The sequence below is a fragment of the Dermacentor silvarum genome, chromosome 6, assembly GCF_013339745.2.
Source record: "Dermacentor silvarum isolate Dsil-2018 chromosome 6, BIME_Dsil_1.4, whole genome shotgun sequence".
Taxonomy (NCBI): Eukaryota; Metazoa; Arthropoda; class Arachnida; order Ixodida; family Ixodidae; genus Dermacentor; species Dermacentor silvarum.
In genome coordinates this window covers 56,424,957-56,450,041 of record NC_051159.1, presented here as the reverse complement: position 1 = coordinate 56,450,041, position 25,085 = coordinate 56,424,957, and the positions used below count along the sequence as shown (strand labels likewise).

Below are 25,085 nucleotides of genomic sequence, written 5' to 3'. Positions count from 1 at the left end.
ACGATGTGGCCCTAAGTTGTTCGCGCATTAGTTTTTCGCTTCTGTTGTTCTTTTCCGGGCCAACGGCTTCAATTTCAAGTTGGTATGTAGAGCGAAAAAACTTGATACAGGAACAGGAGGCAGGAGAATCACCAAGTGCTCATGCATATCTGGTCATTTGTTCCTGTTTCAAGCTTTTTCAAGCAAATAATAATAATAATAATAATAATAATAATAATAATAATAATAAATATTATTATTTATGCACCACAAGGACAAATACATAGTAGGCGGGCCTCTCGGAGCCTAAATGGCTTGTGTGACTAGCCCCGGCAGCGCTGGCAACAGCAATGAGGTCAGCGTATGTATATACAGGCGTTACCTTAGTGCCGACAAAACATTGTGCAAATAAAAAGAAAATTAGATACATGTTATTCCAATGTAGTGGCAACATATTTTCACGCTTACATAGAAAACAAAAACTAAATACATGTTATTCCAACGTAGCGAACATTTTTTTCACGCTTATATAGACTAAAAAACAAAAATTAAACACACGTTATGACAACGTAGTGAACATTTTTCACACATATATATACGTACAGGTTAAGACAACCAAATTACATCAAATAAACACATACCCATACTGAACAGAAAACTCAAATGGAAGATGACATTTTCTTTAAAGGCTTTTTTGACTGAACCGAGAAACTTTCTTCAGGTAGATCATTACAGGTTTTTGGCACATAGACAGATCGTCGCGCCTCACCATACCCAGTTGATGAACGAGGAACTTTAAAACGCTTGTTGTCCCTCAAAAGTCGAGGGGCTACATATTTCTCTCCGAATTGGTCGTTCCAAAAATGACGAAGAACAGTTTGCTTAAATAACGACTGAAATGAAGGGAACCTAATGCTGAAAATTAATTTTCATCTGACACCTGGCCGCAGCTATAGGAAACACTTTTCAAAATATTTTTAATAAACTGTCAATTCTCGTTTGCCATCGCAATGTGCAGAAAGCGAATACGGTGATTCCGTATCGTAATATGCTGTACGCGAGAGCATGCACTATGGTTTTCTTTACCGATAAGGGAGTAAAATATTTTATTTTAAAAAGCAACCAAGCGACACTCCTAAGTTTGCCACACAGATAGGCCACGTGATGCTGCCACGACATGCTGCTATCAATAAGTAAACCGACATATCTCACACAGTCCACATACTGAACAGGGGCACACGTACATGAAACGCAGTGCTGGTCATGCAAAAATACGGGGATGTTTATTGCTGTAGTCTTTAAGGGATTTCTAAATAATAATAATAATAATAATAATAATAATAATAATAATAACAATAATAATAATAATAATAATAATAATAATAACAATAATAATAACAACAACAACAACAACAACAACAACAACAACAATAATAATAATAATAATAATAATAATAATAATAATAATAATAATAATAGTAATAATAATGCCTAAACTATAGTCTTTCAATATCAGCTCAAGCTATCCTCGAAGTTGCTGGAATCAACTTGTTATTCAGGAACAAGCGATTTCGCAAGAAACAAAGGTGTCCGAATAGAACACGTTATTGCTATTGATATTGCGAAAATATTGGGAAAGTAGCACGGTGGTAAGTAAATGCAAGCAAACGAAAATAAAACATACGAACGATTCAGTATTTATTTACACACAAGGCCAAATAAAAAAAAGACCCAGAAATGCATCAAAGAATGTCATATAATTCCCTCAAAATGAAACTAAATCAGTTTGGGAAAGCCTTTGGTATTTTCCTTCAATATGCAAATGAACGTTATCACTTATAAATAAAACTGAACTAACTATACTGAAAGAATAAATTCCCTTGTTTACACAGAAGACAAAGCAGAAAAAAGAGACGTAAAACTGGTTACAGAATGCCATAGTGCCTCCATAGTGAAACTAGATCAGTTTGCGAAAGCTTTTCACGTATTTTCTTTTCTATTCTTTCGTTCATATCTGGCGTAAAGTGCTCCTTCCAACCACCCGTGCGCCCAGAACGAACAACGTCGCTGAACTGCCGTATTGAACCGGGCGTTTCAAAGAGCTCTCGCATTATCTTTGGTACATGGGCCTCCGAATTGCAATTTTTCGCTTGTGTCCTGGGACCACCCGAAGGTGGATTTTTCATATACTCGGAACTGCTGAACTTTAAGACATCTGCCAGCATGCTTTCGTTCTCCAGAAGCTCGTCGTAGCGGTCCCTGTCCATGAACGCAGCCATCTCGAGCACGTGCTTTCTAGGGTCGCTCTTCATGTCCTCGTAGTTTAGGAACAGCACGTTATCGTCACCACGGCGTTTGTACCAGGGCAGCACATGCTCAAAGTAGTCACCGAAGTCAGTTTTGCCTTCAAGAAAAATCTCGAAGAAGTCATCGAACTTGCCATTCCCAAAGTCACACTCCGGCAGTGCTTTCGTATGGTAGAAGAAGGACACGCAGACGTCCTTTGGGTTTCGGCACACGTAGATGTACTTGGCCTGCGGATGCTTCGGGACAAAGTCGGATGGCAGGTGAGAGCGAATGAACCCTTTGTTGGGAAGTTCTGCCAGCGTCTCGGCACCGAACTTCTCGAGCGAAGGTCCGTACATGTGAAGCTGCAGAGTGTCGGTGGGCGGAACCCCACGATGGGCGATGAGGTAAGCAATCTGCTGGGCCCAGTGGGTCCCGCACTTTGGGTACGACAAGAGGAACTTGTCGCACGCCGTAGCACAGTAACGCAGGGCCTCACGCACTACCGTCGGCGAAAAGCGCTTGTTGAGCCGCAAGCCGTCGACGTCGACGTACAGGGGCCCGTTGGGGCATGGCCTAACTTCCACAGCCATCGCCTGCCGGAAAGTGTTGCTGGAACACACAAAATATGCGCTTTAAATAGCTCCTGTCGTAACCCCCACACACAAAAAAAGTGGAACTGACTCTTGGAAATAGCGTCAACAATTCAGGTGGTTAACAGGAACATGAGTCAGTCGCAAAATCTATGTCCATAAGCGGAGGATCGTAAAGCCATATGCAGGGTCGTAAAGCCATATGCAGGGTTGTAAAGCCAGAGCTAAGCTTTGAAGGGCATGGTTTCCGATACGTCATACATATGAGCGATGAAAAGAATCAGGAAACACGTGACTACTCCCCACGCGCTGTTCTGAGATCGAAAAAAAAAAGTAATACGCGGAGGATGCCGCTGTGGTTAGTGTGTTTTTAAAAATGCATTTACTAGCTTTGAGGGGCCTAGTTCAAAAATGCTTGAGAGGGCGCCATGACGAAGGCTGCAGCTAGTGCTTTGGGGCAGTCACATAATCTAGCCCTCATGAATCGTGGCTGTTATTGCAGCAGTGACAATTATTTATTTAATTATTAATTTATTTACTCTTTTGTGCCTGTTAAAGGGAGATAAAGAGGTTACCGGCATACTTTCAACTGCAATCTCTTCACAGCAAGCCATGCACAACAGAAGAGAAGAATAGCTTCCCGCAGGTTGATATTCAAAGCGTCACGATAGCCGTTTACTCGGCGACATTTCTAAGGTCGCGCGAACTCTGAGCTCCATTACAAGTTTCGCGTGTACTTTAGCAAGAATAATTGAAGCTGAAGAGGGACATAATGACACTAGAATGCAAGTATAAAAAAGGGCTTACCTTCTAGATGCAGAACCTACCACTGTTTCCTACACTCAATATTGTGTGCGCCAGGCAGACCGATCACAGCACTGGCCTAAACTGCAATTTCGCTCCGGCGCGCAACCTGCCACTCAGTCAAGCCACACTCGCCAATGCATCGCACGGCAGTAGACAGCAGGCGGCTGCTAAGTGTATCCTTGACAACTGTGACACGAAATTATCAGGATCTAGAATTGTATCTATCAGTCAAGTGTTTTCTTGCCACATTTCGCGCAGGACGCTTTATCGCGTACAAGTTGAACGCTCTCCCAAGTGGATTTTCGCCTTTCCAAAGCACTAGTGAAATATTATCGAGCATCAAACCACGTGAGATAGATTGCTTTCAGCCACAATACGTTTGCTGATCATCCCCTTGTGTTACAGTGCCTATATGGAATAGTCATAATACTTTAATAATGCCTATTTATCTTTTATACAAGAAAAGATGGAAGTAAATCATTATCAGAGTAATGGGGACTCGTTTACCCCTCCACCATCAGATCCTCACTGCTTGTTCCAAGACACTCATTCAGATTCGCTTGCAAGGATTGTTGTGGTGCGCTGTGCGGACCATCGCTTGTCGAGAAGGTATTTATCTTGAGGTTCCGCTAGCTATTTACATTAAGCACGTGACGCAATGCGGTCTTAACCACGCCAACCTTGCTGTGTTCTAACTGGTCGCAAATTCAGGCCACTGACAAGCAGGCACCCTTTAAAGTATTATAACATGAAAGATTTACCCCAGTATGCGCCCTATCTAAAGTGCACGCTTGACTTGGTCAACATAACGCCTGACGTCTACTTGCCGATGGAAACGTATTCAACAGCGCCGGCGCGTTAACGCCAAGCGTTATCTAAGTGAAGTGAAGCATGGTCTTGAAGTTAGGGCGCATTTTTGAATACGGGGGATGAATAGAAGCTAAAGCTGGAGCTAATCATTTCCCTCAGTGACCCTTGCTCAACCTGCGTCTTGTGGTAAACTTTAGAACATTTGCTCCGTGCGCAACACTTTGTGTTAGGTTTCGAGTTCTTAAGGCAAACATTTCCATATTATTATCTCTGACACACAGCCACATTCTCAAGTCACGCCTCGTCTTCTATTTAACAATGTGCCGTAGAAGAGTCGATATTACCTAGTAGATTCATTGAGGTAGAAATCGTTGCGACGGCTGTGGTTTGAGTAATTGAAGTCATTACAACTGCGGCCTTCACGTGAATGGCGTTTTTATCAAAAGCACGAAAAGGAAGGCCACCGAGGATTCTGTTTTTCGCTAATCCTAATCACATGTAGCCAACGAACAATCAAACCAAAGAAATCATAGAGTAAATAACTTTATGATGAGGGACCCATCGACCCCCATTACCGTAAAGGAATATAAAGTTTATACTACTACTACTACTAGTACTTTACAATTTGTGAGCTTCAATTAACAATAAAACAAGCAATTTTCACTATGCTTTCCTCGGTTTGACTGTCTGTTTGCTCCACGTGATCGGGACTACTAAAACTTTCAGCGCTCTGTTCTCTCTTCTGTCCCCTCTGCTGGCTTTGCGCTGTTAACCTACCTTAAAACTACAGCTCTCAGTTCCCTTTCATCGCGTTCAATTGATATCGAGTGTTTCAACGATAACAGGTTTGATGCCGTAAAGTGGCGTAGGAAGGTATATTAGCAGCAATCTCGCAAGGTGGCGTAATTATGTATGCATGAATGTATTTATGTATGTATGTAGTTTAAAGAATAGAAGCACATAGGCATAATATACCAGAACTTCACTAACGTTTCGGCCGCCGCGGTCTGGCCTTCATCAAGAGTATATATATATATAATGTGACACTCGTACGTGCGTGCTAAGTTTACGCCTTAAAAGATTGTGGGGCATCCAAGGCGGGTGAAGAGGAAGACGACGTGCGGCAGACTAGGTGAATCTTGACAGGCGCTCAGCAGATTAAGATTCAACTAGCATGCCGCACGTCGTCTTCCTCTTCACCCGCCTTGGACGGGTGAAGTAATATATATATATATATATATATATATATATATATATATATATTACTTACTGTGTGTGTTTTACTTTCTGTACACACAAAGATACACACACGTGATGCCTGCGGCAGAAAGGATGTTGTACAGCTGTCGCCATGGCCATGAGTTGTGGAGCTAGCGAACGCTCTCACAGCTAGCTCTAATATGCATGTAACACCAAAAAAAGTAAGCAAATGTTACACGGCAGCTGTGCAAGACGACGACGACGAACCAGTACGTGAGCCACTAATTTGCTTTATTTACAGGAACGTCGCTGTGAAATGTGACGTCAATCCGAGTATTTTAGACGTGTTTTAATTCTTTGCGGCGTCGGTCATTTTTCTTCGCGGCGCAGTTTTGCAAGGTCACCGCAAACATAGACACCTAAGGCGTTCGCCTTAAAAAATGTTGGTCCGAAAAGCGGCTCCGCAGTAGCTCAATTGATAAGAGCATTGTACGCGTAATGCGAAGAAGTGTGTTTGTATCCTACCTGCGGCAATTTTGCTTTTCCTTCCATTTTCATTTGCGATTACTTCATTGTTTCTATTTTTATTCTAAAAAATGTTACTTATCCTTTGCTTTCCCTGGCTTCATTGTCTGCTGGCTTCATATTTTTCAAAGAGGGCTTCTTAGTAGCGTCCTTCAGACCAATTCCAGACCAATTTTTATAAAAATCCAATTTCACTCTGAAGCCTATCGCCATCCAAAGGCGATAGGCTTCAGAGATAGGATCTGGGTGACGTTTATCATCGAAAATCAGAACTAGACCACCAATGCCCCGCAGATTTCATGTAAAAAAAGAAGAAAAAATTGGATGAACAGAGCAAGCCAGTATGACGCCGTGTTTTTAAGCGCAATTTCATTCCTCGTTATTATATCATGCTCAATGGTTACTGACGGCGAAAACAGTGGTGTTGCGATATCTAAGCGAACTACAAATCAAGAAAAGAAAGGAACTAAATATATATATATATATATATATATATATATATATATATATATATATATATATACAAATAAGCAGATAAGTTGTAGACAATGTCAATGCCCTCATTCTGTCTCGCGATTGCACGCGCTTTCCGGTGGATTTTTTTTTTCTGATGAAGCATCATAACTCAGTTTCTCCTGACTATTTTTGTTTCTCAGTAAAGCGATGCTTCGAGCCTGACAGGCCGTTTAATATAAATACGACCACGTGAAACACATCGCATTCTAAAGCACAGGGAAAGGGGAGCAACCGGATGCACGTGTCGAAGGCATTGAGGCTGTCTATTTTTGAAATTCTGAAAGGTTTGTGTGACCTGATCATTCTGCTGTGACTGGATCGTTAGTACCGGAACTTCGTATTCCCATGCACTATTCATGCAAAAGTACTGAAAGTTGGGCGAGTTGGTATCTATTCATCTTGTAACTGCAAGCGCCTGTCTGTCACTTTCACCTTTTTGTCCTCGTTTCTCGTGTGCGCGCTGCAGTTACAAGATGACTATTCATGCACCACTTTCCACAGCAAGCTAAAATGTAAACTAATATATTTCCTACAGCGCACTCCATATCTGAGAATAACTTAATGTACTGTGTATTAAGGATGATCGTTTTGGAGCAACTGAACTTGCAAATATTAACCGGAAGCTATTAATGTAAGTAGAAAAGCTCGAAAATTATATATGCGTGTTCTCATGTTCGCGTTGTCCTAGGATAACTGGGTAATTCACCGAGTTTATGTTTAGAAGAAATGTGGGCATGCTACAATCTAAACTGGAAAACTCATAGGGTATTCTGTAAACTTGAGGGAAGAATAAAAAAAATGCGAGGACACGTAAGCAATTCTTGTGAGTTGTAAATGTGCAAGCATTAATTTCCAATTGAAAGCTGCTGAGCGCTCCTTCGTGTTATAACTACTTCATGGGCAAGAGAGCGTGTTGAGACGCTTGGCGCCTTTCGATTCGGCCTTAGAGAGGCGCAGTTAGAATGCAGGCGAGAGCTTGCACGGACAAGGAATGCGCGGATAACACAGGCTTCCGAGTGTGAGTGTGAGGGTGACGTAGCGTCGAGGCCATGCCCTTTCCCTCACGCAATACCTGGCGCGCTAAGGCTGCAGAAAGTTTTGCCTTCCGTCCGCTCTGCTCCATCGAAGCGCGCTCGTGACGTAGCATCGCAGCCAAAGGGAACTTACCTGCAGTTTCGCTGGTACAGACGGCTGACGCTGGCTTTTTACTTAATTGGCCATTTGACGCTTTCGCTTCAATAACGGTTACATGGTTCCTAATTTTGATGTTTGGTTGTTACTGCTCATGATAAGGATTACAATGTCTAAACGGAAAGGGACAGGAACCGTTTATTAGTTTCTTTTACGGCTCTCCGCATGTAACCTCTAAATCGGAACCCATAAACTTCTATGTAACCTATATAACTGAGGCCACGGCGAGATTTCATAAATGAACTGGAGGTTTGCAATCACCACATCAGCAACGCACCTGAAAATATTCCTGCACGCAAAAAGGGTCGAGCCGCGTGATGTACAACCGTGCGCGGTTAGGAATTATGCCTAAGGTCAAGTTACTCGTCGAGGCAGCGAGAATGTGCTGTAAGAAATGACGCAGACCAAAGTTCGCTATGCGTGCTAGGCAAGGAAGGTATCGAAAAAACTAGACAGAAGTTACAAAAGCTGCCTAAAAAGCATGCAAGAAACTTTATGACTGCGCCGTAGCCGAAGGTAACTTGATTTCACATTTGCATGAAATCCCCGCAGCTGAGGGACGAAATGTGGAACAAAGAAAACGTAGGTGACAGTCTGCTTGGCAAGTTCCTGATGCTATTTTTGTGTACTCTGCAATGATTCTAGCAAGCATGTGCAATTCGTAAATTTCGCATGTGCCTTTTGCATTTCGTAAATTTAATGCAACAACTCGGTTGGTCCAACCGGTCAGTTACATTCAACGCGAACGCGGCGTAGCTGCACGGGAAAGCTGCATTCAGCCGCTCCACTGACGTGGAGAAGTGCATAGAACGAAGAAGGATGCTATGCTTTGAAGTAATGGTGATGTCAGCACGGAATGTTTCGGGTTCAAAGCATAACATTGCTTTCAAGGCCATGATTCTTCAACAAAATTGGGTCATTTTTTTTCTCTCAACAGGACTGTTTTTGTTTTCTTGGCTGATTGTCTGCGTTGCACTATCGGAATGTTTAAATCGTTATTCAGTGCACAAGCACAGGCCATGTTTATGTGTCATCTCACCGTGTCTGCTTATAGTTCTAACTTTGCATGCCGTGACATGAAACGGAGAAGCTGCCAAGATGACATTGGGAACAGATGTGGTGCGTTGTCTCGCAGGTTTCGCGCCAGTTTTGCAAATTCTTGGACGCATATAACGTAAACTATGCCACTCTCTTTGACAGCGAAGCTGTATATCACTAGGATCCTGGGATTTCTCGTCTCCTTCGACAGAAAACTCAAACAATCACAGCTGTAGCATACGAAGCGGGTATGGACGTAAGCACACTTTCATATGTAAAAGAAGAACCTGCCTAGCAATTGATGTCATTTGTGTTGTGATAGCGCTGTGGAATGGCCACGCGTGGTTGAGACTCCCGAAGAGCAGCGTGAACGCGATGAGCGGCAACGGGAACAGCAACATCAGTATGAGCAACTGCGTCGTGCTCAGGCTAGGCAGGACGAAGCGCTTCCTGCCCAAAACAAGCCACGCACTGTTGGGACGCCTGAAGAGTAGCGCGAACAAGACGAGCGACGAAAAGAATAGCAACGTCAATATGCACAACGGTATCATGCCTAGGCTCTCCAGGACTCAGTTCAGGGTTACGTCAGATTGGTTTATCGGATCAATGATACCACAGCTTTGCTGGCCAACTACCTTCGCAGCAATTTTCTTCTTATCTAATTGGCTGACAAGAGGTGAGGAGCACACAAAAGTGCATAAGGCTTTGTTGGGGCCGAGCTAGTGCAGCTAAAGAAAAAGAAAAAGAAAAAAAAGGAAAGACATCTTTATTCAAGCGTAATGTACTACAAAATGGTTGACAGTATCATCTGCATCCTTAGCCTATGTGGCGAGAGTTTTTGATCCATACCATAAACGTCAGCATAAATTACAATCCAAAGCAAAAAGCTAAAGTAGGTAATCCTATATACTGGCTTTGAAGTGATGTTTTAAAGATGGAATAGCATTTGGAAGTTTTCTTATTAAGCTGGGTATTTCATTCCATATTTTTTCACCGACAAATGATAGGGAACGTTGACCGTATACATTATGAGCTTTCGGCAAGTTGAATTGATTATGCTCAGCTTGTCTAGTGTCCCTTGCAGGCCTGATAAATATTGATGAGAGATCTGGCTCGTTCGTGGTTAGTATTCTGTGCATTAGTATAGCTGTGTTATAGTCCTGAGCTTGAATAAGTGGCATGATATTTAACTGTGCAAAAAGTTGTGCAGAGGGCGCGTCCTTAGTGGCTGATGCAATTATTCTCACCGCACGTTTCTGAATTTTGATTAAAGACTCAATGTACGAGGCGTAGGTGACACCCCAAGATTCTATGCAGTATGTTAAAGGGCAGTGAAAGATGCTGAAATAAATTAGCCGTAATCTTTGGGGATGGAAGTGTTTCCGCGTCCAGAATAACTTATAACAACCAAAAACAATTTTTTAGTTACTCGTTCATTATGTGGAGCCCAGTGCAGTAACGAGTCGAGAGTTATTCCTAGATATTTATAACTACTAATTTGTTGAATTTGTGTGCTTCCGAGGTACAAGTGACACTTATTAGGAGTAGTTTTTCGGTTAGATGCAAATACTACATACTTGGTCTTTTTGGAGTTTAAAATAGGTTTGTTAGTTTCAAACTATGCTAAAGTATTCTGCAGCTCACTTTGAGTGATTTCTTCGGCTTGCTGTAGTGACTGTCGTGGAATTACTAGAGCTGTATCATCCGCGTATAAGATAGAATTAGAAAATCTGAGTGATCTAGGATAATCGTTAATGAAGAGAGAAAAGACTATTGGACCCAGAACCGACCCTTGCGGAACGCCCGTTTTTACTTTCTTAAGTGAAGATTATTTGCCTCTAATTACTACGTATTGCTTACAATGTGTTAAATAGCTGCGAAAAAAGCCAAGTACTTGTCCTCTAAAACCATAAGGTTCTAATTTTCGTAGTAGTATACTGTGATCTACCGAGTCAAACGCTTTTCTAATATTCAAGAACACGCCAAATGGGAAGTAGTTCTTGTTAAGTGCTTGGTTTATAATTTCTGTTAGTGAGCTTACGGCAGTTGTAACAGAGTAACCGGTTCGAAAACCGTGTTGTGTGTTTAAAAGTATGCGGTATTTTTCAAGATAGCTTGTGACGCGCTTTGCTATCACTTTTTCGAAGACCGTGTTAATACATGATAAAATAGTTATTGGACGATAATTCGCTAAGTCATTTGGATTATCTGCTCTGTATATTGCTACCACTCTTCCGATCTTGAGCTGGTCAGGATATGTACCCGATAGAACGGATTCATTGAACAAGTTTGCAAGCACTGGACCCAAGATGTCAATGTTGTTTTTGAATGAGCTTACAGGCAGATTATCGTGACCCGTGGCCTTAATTGAATGCATAATCTTGACAATATCTATGACTTCCGCTGTTGTTATTTCAGAGAAAACAAATGTGTTTATTTGAGGAGGAGGCAAAAATGAAACAAACTCTGTGTCATGCGCACCCTGGTTGCATTGTGTAGTGGTGCCCATATTTACAAAGTAGTCATTAAATGATTCGGCAAGATCAGCTTCCGTAGTGCCTAACACGTTGCTATCAGGAAGTATACTGCACTGTTCTGTTGGCTTTATGACAGAATTCACTATTCGCCAAATTTCTTTAGAATTTCCTTTTGCTTTATTATTAATGTATTGTAATATTCTTTTTACCGCTTACGCATTAATGAAAGAGAGAGATTGCGCGCTGTCTTATATCGAGCACGGTAATAATCACTGTCTCTGTTTTGTTTCAGTTTATTATGCCAATGTTCTTTTTGTTTGTTTGCTATGAGTATTGCGTCCGTCATCCAGGGGCAGATAGGAATCGAGAAGTACCTGGTTCTGCGTGAGCTTGCATTTGGTTTAACACAGCTGGAAAGTAATAGATGAGAGAATTTTTCATATGTGTGGTTGACATCGGCGTGATTAATTTCAGCAAGGTTCAGTTCTTCTAAACGTTTCCTAGTTTTCGGGTAGTCCCACCTTTCTGCCAAGCGAGTTGTTTGAATTTTGATTTTAGAGTCATATAAGGCTACATGGATATATATCCGTAAATGGTCTGTTATGTTTTCAGGAATGGCTCCCGAATTCATGCAGATCGCGAATTCACGCAGAGGTTGAGTTAGAAAGTATATGATCAATTATAGATGACGTGGTTGCTGTGATTCTGTAGGGTTAGTAATGTGGTTATGAAAGCCATAGCATGATATGAGGTCTTGATATTCAATATTGCTCTGATTGGCAAAGTTTAAATTAAAATCTCCGCATAAGATCACCTTGTTACTTGTGTTTGCGGAATTTGGTATGGTTCTTTCAAGTTTATCCAAGAATTGCCGAAGTTTTGAGTCTTGTGGCCTGTATATCACGCCAATTACAAGTTTGTGTTCGAGTTCTACAAAAAGCATCTCGTATTCACCAGTTTTCGTTTCCGTGATATCCAGTTTCCTATATTTTATTTCCGATGACAGGTACAGTACCACACCACCATCTCTCGATTCGACCACTCTTGGGAGGGACAGAAAGGTATAATTAGGAATGTTTATATATTCGCATTCTTTTAACCAAGCTTCTGATAGAGCTAGGATGTTGTACCGACATTTAAGCCGCGCCAGTACGGACAATAATGAATCATGATTTTTGTGCAAGCTTCTGATTTTGCAATGCAGGATATGAAGCTGGTGTGAACTCAAACTGGATTGTTTGTGGGGCGAAGTACACATAGTGATTGTAACGTCCAATGCCGCGCGTGTAATTCAGTCGCACAATTCTTGCAAGGTCGTCCTTTGTTGCAATGTGAATAGCTCTCGAATTTTCTGTCTTCCTTGCAGGAATTTTAGACTGAGCGACCCACACGAATTTCCAGTTCTTCTCTTTCTTTTTTTGCAATAGCCATACCTAGCAGAGCTTTGTTTTCGGGACAAAGGTGCTCGTTGATGAACACTGCATCACTTTGCGAGAATCATATTTCACTGGCCATGACATGCTTCTTTTTTGCGGCGAATAACAGGGTGTCATGCTTTGTTCGCCATATGAACCTCACGATGACGTTGCTATTGTTTTTTTTTGTTGACACACGATGAACGACGTCAATGTCTGACGACACAATACTGACCCCTATTTGTCTCAAATTTTTCTAACCACTTCTTCCAGTGATTCGTTCTGGTTCTGTGGGATTCCCTTTATCTCCACATTATTTTTCCTTGTGTATTGCTTTAGTTCAGTAAGTTCTTTCTGTGTGCTGGTCATTGACTGTGCCAATCGTTCCTTTTTGCATTCAAAGTAGCATGCTCTCGTTTTAAATCATCCAGTTCTTGTTTAGTGAACCGAAGTTCTTCGAAAGTTTCATTCTTATATGTGACACTCTGTTTCACATCATCAAGTTCTTTTTTTAAGCTCACATTCATGACAGTGAAGTGCTCGAACAGCTCTTTGATAGTGCATGGCTGCTTTTCACTCATTTGCACAGCGAGCGATCCGAGTTCTTATAATAGGATAAAGACAAGAAAAAAAAAGACATTATTACACACCTGCAAAATATTGCAGATACGGTTAGGGCTTGCTTCGATGCGCTTTTACCCGGATCGCTTGCTGCAGTGTGATGAAGTGCTGAAGACGAGCCACCGCCTTATATGTAGCCTCCCAGTTCAGGGGATGCTGCTCCGCGCAGGCGCTTGAGTTGACTTAGCACGGCGGTTGATTCTTTGCTGAACCCGGCAGGCCTGATTCTTGTCGTGACAGCCATCGATGTAGGCACGTGTTGCTCCTCGGAAAACTGGCACTGCAAAATATTGCAGATACGCTTAGGGCTTGCTTCGATGCGCTTTCACCCGGATCGCTCGCTGTAGTTAAAGAAGGTAACCGGATGAGGTGGAGGTTGCAGGCGTCTGCGATTGGCCCGCTTCCGCTTGCTTAGCTTGCAGTGGCTGGTCGAAGATTGCGCCAGCGTCTAACGAAAATGTAAAAATGCCGCTTAAATGGATAAAAAGTGAAAAATATTTGGCAGAGCGATATCGCATACGCGTAGAAATGCCTCGACAGTGTCACACTGCGACGTAATAATTTTAATTATGCGCAAATAAATTCAATCTCCCCGGCAGCTATGATGAGTAACCAGTGCAAGAGTGATCGGCGGGCACACATCTTCTATTCCTTTCCAAAAGGGGTAGGTTCTGGCTATTAAAAAAATGCAGTTGTGTTTGACATATAAATGCATGTGTAGTATGTAAACGTTACTTTGAAGTGGCGAGCTTTCGTGTTTTGCGAATTCACGTGGTAAGAAAGACGAATTCAGTCCGAAAACTTCTGATCAATAGGTGTGGACTAATGGAGAAAAAGTGTGGAAATGGCCATACTTATTTACGTTTTCTTCGGTCTGATCATATACAATCAGTGTGTACACATCATATCAGATAGGAAATGTTTGCAGTTCTCGTGGCGTCGCATGGTTGACAGGGGAAGTAGGGGTAGCCCGACATACTTTTGACCAATCGTGGAGTGCTGATTGCGAAAATGGAATAATAACAGTTTTGAATGGCTTTACTTTATAGCGCCTCTTGTTACGCACAGTGCATGGGTCTGTGGCAATGACAAACAAGGGCATGCTTGGCTTTGCGGGCCCCCGCTGCCAGGAACCAGTTTGCGACTGCGCGTACTACACCGTCCTCAGCGTAACCATGTGCAACAAACAGGTGCGATTACTGTTTCCACTGTTCCCACGCGCTTGGAAGAATAGACGAACTTCGCAAGCGCTTTCACATCATGCTGCTTTGGGTATCTTGAATACAGGTAAATCTTTCTCTTGCACCATGCTCTTCTTCGTTTGAATATCTTGTTGCCCGTCTATGCGGTGCTGCCGTGTTACCTTGTTGTGTTCGCTTCATTAGTTGAGCAGTAGGCGTAGTTCGTACACTTCCCATGTTGCGCAAGTCTCGCAGCCACTTTTTATCGTAAAGCCCGAATTTTAGTCACAGGTGGTTAACTTTCTATGGAGCAAAGCGCTACTGATTAGGTTGCGCATGCTGTCGTAATCGGAAACTGGCTGAACCTGTTTGCAAACCAACGTTCTGTTCACAAAGGGACCGTGCCTGTTAATATACCTGTTCAAATACCTGACATGTCTATACCATTGTTATAACTACACAGCGGCATTCATTTTTCTTGCCTTGCATGTGCAAAACTTTCGGTGGAGGCCGTCCTTGCTATTTGTGGTGCCTCAAATGGGCCGATTCACTCAATCCAAGCTTGAACTGTCGATATTCGGCAGCGGAGCTCATTCTACACAAATTCATTGTTGATTCTGAGGATACTTGTTTCCAAGAAACCTTGTTCAGTGATTTGTGAGAACTATTGCGATTTGCTTAGCTGACACTGTGCGAAGAATGCCAGGGTTTCGAGCACTAAATTAAGTCTTTTCGCAGCCAAGGGGAGAATTAAAAGGCTGTCCTCAGTTAGCCCAGAGAATATCTTCATAAATGACTTGCCATCTGGAATAACGTCATCTGTTCGCCTCTTTGCGGATGATTGCGTTGTATATCGTCGAATCTCAAATAGTCAATCATTACTACAACACGACCTAAACCTAAGCAAAACTTGGTGCTCGCGCTGGTTGATGGAGCCTAATTCCTCAAAGTGCAAATGCATGGTTGTTTCCCGCAAAAAACTAATCTGATCTTTCAGTATTCCTTTAATTCTACAGCTTTATCAGATGCTAGCTCTTACCGATACCTAGGCGTCCTCATTAACAGTAAACTGACATGGTCGGAGCATATCTCGAATATGGGCAAATGATACCTCAACGTCGCTAGGTTACCTAAAAAGAACTCTACGTCTGTCTCCTCCAGAAGTTATGAAAATAGCCTACAAAACCTTCGTTAGGAGCAAACTCGAATATGATTCTCCTATTTAGAGCCCCTACCAAGATTTACTTTGGTAGGGGCTCTCTTGAGTCGGTGCACAATCATGCGGCCCGATTTATTTCATCAAAGTATAATACACACGTCAGCGTAACCCACATAAAATCATATCTTGAACTACCCTCATCAGCAGTAAGACGCAGAATCTTACGACTCAGTCTGTTCCATAAGGTACATCACAACTTTTCTTACCTGCATGGTACACTCTTACTGCCACCCGCTCAATTTTCTCGCCGCCTGTTCAACTCTAACAGCATTCAACACATTCATGGTTCGACTCTTGCATTCAACAAATCGTTTCTTTTCGCAGCCATTGAAGACAGGAATTGCCTTCCCGAAGCAGTTGCTCTTCAAAGAAATACAGAAAAATTCAGGCAGTCCTTAACTACACTCTTTGTTATATAACTTCAACTACGCTTTTTTGTTTTCTTGCATCATTTGTATGATACTGGCGTTGTCCAACAGAAGATATTGATTTACATTACGCTCAGTATACTTTGACGTGTCTTTCAATGTCCGGTTGGGTGTGAATATCTTATTATAAAGTACCTTTTCGTTTGTTAGCTTATTCCTAATTACTTACTCCTTCCCATCCTTGTGTCTTCCTTTTTTCTCTTGCGTTTTCCACTACTCATTTCATTTCATTTTATTTTAATACCTTAAAGACCCCTTGACAGGGGTATTACATAAGGGGTGGGAATACATTAGTACATAATTTGTATAATACAGAAATGAACACGCAAACAATAAAAGAACAAAAGAAAACAACATGAGTTAAAGTGTTACATACGTCAGTGCAAACACATAGACCTAAATAATACAAACTAAATTGCACGAGCATATAAGTATGTTAGCACAAGTCACTTTCATTGTGAAAAGTGCGCAGTGACACTCTCCATAAACGTACGAGGGCAAGTGATGGCGGCGATTTACGGTACTCATTACTCATTACGGTACTTCATTGTAGATGAAAAATTATGAAAAAAATTATATTGTTTTGCATCTGTATATGTAACGTACTTGGTTCTTTGTTGGATAGCATTCGCTCTATTATGTGTAATTCTAATAGTGCCCCCCCCCTTTATGTAATGCCCTGTTAAGGGTCCTTAGGGTAAATAAATGATGATGATGATGTATGTTGATGGTGTGTAGCACACATGGATGGTTTACTAATGTCAACGTTGATAGCAAACAACTATTGTTGTGGCTATGTTGCGACATGTCTATTTTATTGTGTGGGCATGCCACACACTGTACGAATAGTTGTCGGGCTGCGTTTCGAGTCATTTCCTTAATTTTTCTCGCAGACGGCTTTGCAAGCCAGTGAGCTGCAAGTCACGGCACCACAGCTCTACTCTGACGAGATCGGCATTTATCGCTGGCAGGGAAGCCGAAGTCATCTTAGATCTCCACATCTGATTTTGAACGGGCGCTTATTTTGAGCCTGTTGATATATTAAATAAAGAACTTGAAATACCGGAATGCATCTTCGCAAATGCTCGCTTTCGTACAGAAATTTGCGGTGCCCGAAGAACACGTGCCAAAGGAAGCCTTTCTGCCTGTCTCCGGCACTCCTTGGCACTCCTTGATACTGGGTAGCACACCTTAAGAAGAGAAACGTAATATAAGGGAGAGTGTTGCTCGATGTGTGGTTAAGATTTCTTGGCAGGCGCAACATTTAAGAAGGGCAAACGAAAAAAAAAAAAAACGCTATAGCTTTGTGGCATTGAGTGCCAGATTTTATATGCAAGAAGACAGGTACTCATCAATTTTTTCTTTGTAACCAATGGATGGGATTTGTTTCCGCGTTCTTGGTTAGCTCCAAAGCCAGACAGAGTCTTAACGCCATAATTAACTGTATTTTCTGACATTTGAGAAATAAGGTTTTATCGCAAGCAGCCATTAACTTGGTATAGTCATGATTACCGTTGACTTGTGATGAATATTCTATATATTTGTGCTTGCTTGCTGATTTACAACTTTTGAAAGGTAATTAATAGCTGACGCATTTTATTTGAAACACACTGGTTCTGATGAAAAAGCGTATATGGAGTGCGGTGTTGGTCGTTCTTTGCTCAGTCGTTTCAGCGTAGTAGCTATTTATCTATACATGAAGCCAATACTGCTTATGCAATTGCCTAGCACCATCTATAATTTTTTTTTCACTTTACACAGTTATATCTGCAGAGACTACACACGGCCAAAGTGTTGCCTATTTTTGTCTTTACATCCTAATTAGGTTGTTCACCAAAAATATTCCTTATTAGCTATTTTACCTGAAAGCATGCCAAGCTATTTTTTGCACAATATATTCACAGAAACATTTAAAGGGACAGTTCATTTCGAAGGATCAGATAAATAGCTAGCGACTAAAATAATGACAGCGCCATCAATATGTGTTTATTTTCCCCAAATATTCTACAGGGTTCCAAATGCTGTTGTCGGTTCGGCGTTAATAAATTAATGGTGAACGTAATTTTTGCATAGCATAGCGATTGTTCAGTGACTTCCAGGGCAAAAAAAACTGTTTCTTTACATGTTTCTGACTGCCTTCATGTTTAATTGCTGAAATCACAGTGTTGGATTTATAAATGCTGTGCTTTGTTCTTATGTATGCTGTCGCAACGTTTAGTATCTAGTTGTTATCATAATAATGCAAGCAGCACGCAGTGTGGCTCTTACTCACCTGCGTTATATTTCAATAGCAAACCTGCGATGTTCAAATAAATATCACCTCCGCAAGTTGTTTGGATCAATATGCATGTATCTTTGATTACGCCTAAATTTTCACCATCGCAGGATGACTCAGTATTTCTAAAACAGGCGATTTCGTGGCTCTAGTTTTTGTAGCAACTGGAGATTAACATTTTCGTGGGCAACCCATTTTTGAAGGGATGCATATTTGATGTATTATACGTGTGTGAAAACTACACCTTATATTAAAAATATCGAAAACTAGTGGCATAGAAGGGACTGTGTCCGCATTTAAGTACAATACCGATTCAAGTGTCATTGTATTTCAGGGCCATGCCCCTTAGCGCATGCATGGAAGCAAATGCTTTGTTCAAAGCTTTAATAAGATGCGCTGAGAAGGGAATTTTTATATTAAATTTGACAAATAAAGCTTCTGTGCTACCCCTTGTGGAAAACCTACGCTAGAAACTAATGGAGTGAGCGGTTGAATTATGGTTGAAAGTCAACTGGCAGGCATGATATGTTCTATATTATAACATGCCAATATTCATAAATGTTCAATAGAACATGTACTCCATGTCACTCGTCGCAATGTTTTGTATTTACAATCGGGACAATAATTTTATGCCTGCGGTGGACACCATTTATTTCTCACCACATGTTCTTGACCGCAGCTAAAGATTCTAGTGCGGAACTAAAACATATAGACAAAAAAAGACACCGTGTGTCTCTTTCTTTGTGTATATATTTTAGTTATTGCTACTATGGCATCATCATGCAAAACCCACTGGCCCAATCTTTCATCTTTCTAAGTTACATTCCTCGTTCCTCGAGCTAGCGCTTGCCCCACGTGTCCTGTCACTTCGTGTATGTGTTCAAGTTCGCGCTTCGATGACCTCCCACTACGGCGTGCTTCTTAATCAGATCGCGGTTTCGGCAACGTGAAACACAAGAATTATTATTTTTTGTTGCGATAGCAATTATATGGATATTCCAAGCGCATTTATTCCTCCGCCGTCGCTGTGATGTTTGGTATAAAGTTCAAACACGATAATATTGTCGCCACGCGCCGTACAATGTATGTGGGAGTGAACGCTTGAGAGGGTCAGCGGACGATCTTGGCTCAATCTCACGCGCGCGAGGGAGGAAGGCGGGGCAGAAGCCGGTCGTCTTCTGTGGCGCGCGAAGGGGAAAGTGAGGGAAGGGGGGGGGGGGGGGAGGGGCGCTCTACTCTGGCGGCTGCTTCTTACGGCGCGGTCGTGCAATCGCCGTATCTAGAAAGCGATCTGCGAAGTGGACAAAGTGCGTGCCCGCGCGGACTTCATCTTCAAAGCGATCTGCAATGCTGACAAAGTACGCCAGGCCGATTGCCGGTAGCTTCGTATGCGCTGCGCTTTGGACGATTAGTTCGTGTTGAAGTGAGAGACAGCACGAAGGTCAATTCGCTCGTTGCTGCTGCCGCGCTTGCTCATGGCATGGCATGGCAAGACCTTTATTTTGGTCCCGAGAAACTAGGGCCCGAGGGCAAAAGCTCCCAGGCTAAGTCTGTGGGAGCGCTCCGCCCACGTAGGCACCGGTAGGCCAAAGGCTTTCCCGATGCCGTGAGCTCTCCGGACGGTCAGGAGCTGATCTTGGAGGACTTTGTTGGATATGCGTCGACTCCAGTCCTCCTCACTGTTGAGGTCCGAAGCCCTTTGGTTGGGGCACAGCCAGAACATATGATCAAATAGACACGGAGTGTGTCCACAACTGTTACATTCCGCGGGAAACTCCTGGTCAATTTTGTGAAGCACAAAAGGTGTGGCATAAGATTTTGTTTGAATCATTCTTAATGTGACTGCCTGAGCTCGCTTCAGCTTCTAATTGGGCGGAGGAAGGAACCTCCTGCCGTCCCTATAGCGTGTGGTGATCTCGTGAAAAGTACTAAGTGCGTCTTTGTACAAGCCGCAGTCATCCTGGAGCAGCTCCTGCTCTGATGCGCGGCATGTGAGATCTCGCACAGCAGAGTGAGCTTACTCGTGAGGATTGGAGCCATTGGGGCTGACCGAGTGGCCCTGATGAGCCGGAAACCAGACTGGGTGTGAGCTATCCAGTTGCTCGTAATTACGAGTATTAATTCTATGTATAAGTAACTTGTGTGCTTCCATTGAGACGAAGCCGGCTGAGTAGTTCCTAATAGCTGTACGGGAATCGGATAAAATCGTGGAGCTTCTCCTCATTGTAATTGCAAGTGATATGCTTGCTTCTTCAGCGGCATGAATTGAGCTCGTTCTTAGTGACGCCGCGCATATTAATTTACCGTTCTCATCGACAACTGGCAATAGCGTAGCGGTTGCCCGATCCATAACTAGTTGCATCGACAAAAAGATCTCAGCTTTGTTGTTGGTGCAGTTTACCCAGAATGCATTTGGCCCTGTCGTCTCTTCTGCCCTTGTTGTGGACAGGATGAATATTTCTAGGTATGGTGTCAACAAGTAATTGTGTCTCCACCTCCTTGGGTAGTTTGAATTTAGAGATCGTCTCCTCCTCGAGGCAGAATTCTGACTACATCTAGAATTTTGCGCCCTGACTTAGTGTTAGATAGTCTTGCAATTTGCGACATCGAATGCCTCTCAATGAGCTCATCTATAGTGTTATGAAGTCCTAACTTGTTGAGGAGTTCGGTACTCGTTCCATGCGGGAGCCCCAGAGTCCTTTTGAGTCCGGAGCGTATAAGTGTGTTCAGCATAGCCTTCTCTCCTTTCCCCGAGTTCAGGTATGATGCAATGTACGTGACATGACTGATGAAGAATGCCTGATATGCTCTGATGAGATTGTCCTCCTTGAGACCTGCCCAGCGTTTTGACAGCGAGCTTACACGGTCATCGAGCTGAAGGTGTTCACCTTTATCTGTGCGCGTGTGATAACGTGCTTGTTAATTTAGTTAGTAAGCGAATGTTTGGAAGGTAAACGGCTGGTAAAACTAATATCCTTGCTTCGTAGAGCTTTCTTCTAAATGCTTCGCCTTTCAGGCGGAACTGCGACTTTTTCAAACAGTTTAGCACTCTTTTCGACGTCACAGAGGCAACGAATGCCGAACAGCGTGGACCATTGTAACAGGTTTTCATGCTCTTTCGTTCTCATTAAAGCTTTGCCCCTTGTGCGTTGCAGGAAATGTTTGACCCTGATTTACAATGTACCGGGAAGCGCTTCATGAACCTTCTGTCAAATGGACAGTCGGCACCGGAAAGAAAGTATTTCATCGAAACAAACGTTACCTTTAAGCAGCACGAAAAGTATTTCTGGAACGTGGGGTTTCTTTCTGCCGCATGAAGGGTCATACTAATAACGAATTATTACCAAAGATATTGTTACAAAAGATGTTTATTTAGAAAATTGAAACAAGGTACGCGTGAGGAAGCCACAGGGAATGGCCAGCCGGGGCGGAGTATATACAGCCGAGCTCACGCGCCCCCACTCTACTTCTTCTTTCTCGGGCTCAGACGCGCAGCGCTGCGACATTTTCCCCGGGGTGCAGACGAAGCTCACTGAGCGAGCAAAGGGGACCTGTCATGGTACTGCTTAAGTCTAGCCACGTGAACAACTTGCGTCGTGCGTGAACGCCGATTACTTGCCGTCACTTTGGCAATAATATAGTTCACATCACTCAAGCCAGTCAGTATAACGAATGGTTCCGAGTAACTGGTGAGAAACCTGCGGTACAATCCCTTTTTGCGAACAGGTGTCCACAACCAGACGTAGTCACCGGGAGTAAAGTTGACAGGAATATGCCGGGCATCGTAGCGAGTCTTGCTGTGGCCTTGGGAGGACAACGTCCTAAGATGCGCCAGTAGACGAGCTTCTTCAGCACGACACAGAGTTTGGGCAATTAAAGGATCTTCTTGACAATATTAGCAAGTGCACCGGCAAACACACCTGAATACAGTAACTCTGTCAAAGAAGTCATAGCATCGATTGATTTTTCTATCAGTAGCGATCATCATACCCTAGATCAGCTGTTCTCACTAGAAAATTTTGAGAACGCACTTGTATTCCGCCGCCAGAGGACAACAGCTGGACCTGACGGGCTCATTTATGCTGCACTGAAAAACCTGGGTCCTGTGGCCACAAATACATTGTTAAAGCTTACTGAAAGAAGGAAGGAAGGAAAACATTTATTGGGTCCTGCAAGTTGTGAGTTGCCTCACAAAGTGGGCTGCTCCCACGTCGGGACCGGCAGGAAGAGCCTTTCGGTCAGGTTGTGGGCTTGCTGGACGGCCCATAGTTGCTCGGTCAGGTCCGGGCTGCGAATCAGGACAGGCCTTTAGCCTGTCCTAATACTTTGTGAAATTTCCATCGGTACGGTTGCACGGCCAGAGCATGTGTTCTAAGTCAAGTGGTGCATTGCAGTCTGCACATTGTGTTTTAGGATATTTGTCTGCCATGTATAAATGTAGTCTTCTTGGTGTGGCATAAGTGTTTGTTCGTAGTAGTCTCTATATTGCCTAGGAGGGCGGGGAAGCGGCATATGGAGTGGCAATAGATCTTGCTCTTTTCGATGATGTATAATGCCTGTTGTGATATTGTACCTTTCTGAAAAGCTTGGACTGCACTTCGTGAATCGCTACAAATATATGGTATATTTCTATCGGTTAGTGCTAGAGTGTTTGCTACTTGCTCCGCTACCTCTGGTTTGTCAGTATTGACCGTGGCTGGGTTTATGGTTTTGCTTTTGTTTTGTACCAGCGCTACAGGGAAAGCTTTTCTGTCCAAATGTCGGGCGGCGTCTATGAAGCAAACTCGTTGCTTTTCTTTGCGAATGGTCCTGAGTAGGCCGGCTCCTCTGGCTCACAGTTTTCTGCGCGGCCTTGTTCCATTATAGACTATCCTGTGGCTCGACTTCATAAAGCATGCAGTAAGTATTCGGCCTGTCTTGACATATTACAGAGTTTGCTTCTTGTGTTTGTATTATATATATATATATATATATATATATATATATTATATAGATAAATAGATAGATAGATAGACACTTAACCATGTTACAGGCTTAATTCCTGTTTTACACCCGCCTCCTGTTTTCTGTTTAGCCATTTGTTTCCTTATCTCACATTGTTTTGTACGTGTCTACGACAATTGTCTCCTTTGCACATTTTGCCTCGCGTACTACTTTTTAAGTGGCCAAGTACGAAGGCCCCGTAGCCTGTTCCTGGGCGCTATAATACACATTTGATTGATTGGTAGAATAATAATTATTATTATATTATTAACAGCAATGTTCTTATGGTGTTAAAAGTGGCGGCGCTGTACCCCACACGTCAGCGCCGTTGTATAAATATGGTTGTGTATGAACGTAATTATTAAGCATGACACTGATGCCATGACATCAGCGGCGACTGCACTGTCATGGATATGGCACCGACGAAGAAGCACGACAAATATAGCCACGAAGTTGGCATGACGACAAAGGCGGCAACGATGCTACGAAGACGGCGGTGACGAAGCAAGCACGACGATAATGGCATGACAGCGACGGCGTCGAAGGCGGCACGATGAAGACAACAACGAAAGAACGACAGCATTGCATCGGGGCATCAACAGCGAACGACAAGAAGAAATTAACAATGAAGACATTGACGCCGAAGGTGACAACGAGGGCGGGAAAACGATGGGGACGAAGAAAGCAGGCCAATAGGGGAGCGATATCAAGGGCGACAATAGCATAACGATGACGTCCACAAACACAGCACTCCGGTCGGAATAAAATTGATGGCTATTAAAGCAGTATGAAGCCGTTGAAGACGGCAATAGCGATGGTATGCCGACAAAGGGGATATTTATGGCATGAATACAATAGCGATGACATGAAGCGACCTCGATGAATAAATCAAGGTGATACTGGTATGGCGTTGATGTCACCACGGCATGAAAACAACGGCGGCGACGGCGATCGCATGTCGATGAAGACGACAACAATGGCATAAACACAGCCGTGACGAAAAGAGCACGACGATGATACTATGAAATCCACGGTGACGACTACGACATCAGGAAGATGGTACGACGAAGATGACAAGATGAAGACAGCGACTACGACAGCGCGATGACAGACACGAAACTGGTAGAGCAGTTGTTCTGCATCTGCTCTTCACCTGGATATTCACCTACTATTTCTAAGTAAACAGCAAACAGTGATGATGGCAGCGCTTCATCAAGCTAACAAACTCCCGGAGGTGCAGGTCATCTTGTCGAGGGAGCAGGCAGTGTTACAAGAGGTTGTTTCACTCATATACCACGGGCATTCATGGGGTTCATGACGATATATGAAGCTACAGCCATCTTCTCGCCAAATGCAAAGAGTAAGCCTCCTCCGATGGTGGGTTTCAAGAATTCCGTAGCTGAGTACATATTCCCAAGGCTTATCATGCTAGACTGCCGGCAGAAGAAAGTTGCAGGACTGTCTAAAAAAAGAAGCGAAGAAAGTTTCGCTGTGATAGTTGTCAAAATATTTGTTCACTTTCTTACGTCGAGTGCCCGTTG

The 25,085-nt window shown here is 43.0% G+C and overlaps 1 protein-coding gene across 1 annotated transcript; it reads right to left on the bottom strand.

The window, feature by feature from the left end:
• Positions 1–1,472: 1,472 nt before the first annotated feature.
• LOC119456670 (sulfotransferase ssu-1-like) lies at positions 1,473–3,846 on the bottom strand. The gene is made up of 2 exons (XM_049668612.1): positions 3,666–3,846; positions 1,473–2,877 (listed from the first exon to the last, which is right to left on the bottom strand). The coding sequence occupies exon 2, from the start codon at positions 2,856–2,858 to the stop codon at positions 1,905–1,907; it is 954 nt and encodes a 317-aa protein (XP_049524569.1). The 5' UTR covers positions 2,859–2,877; positions 3,666–3,846; the 3' UTR covers positions 1,473–1,904.
• Positions 3,847–25,085: the final 21,239 nt, after the last annotated feature.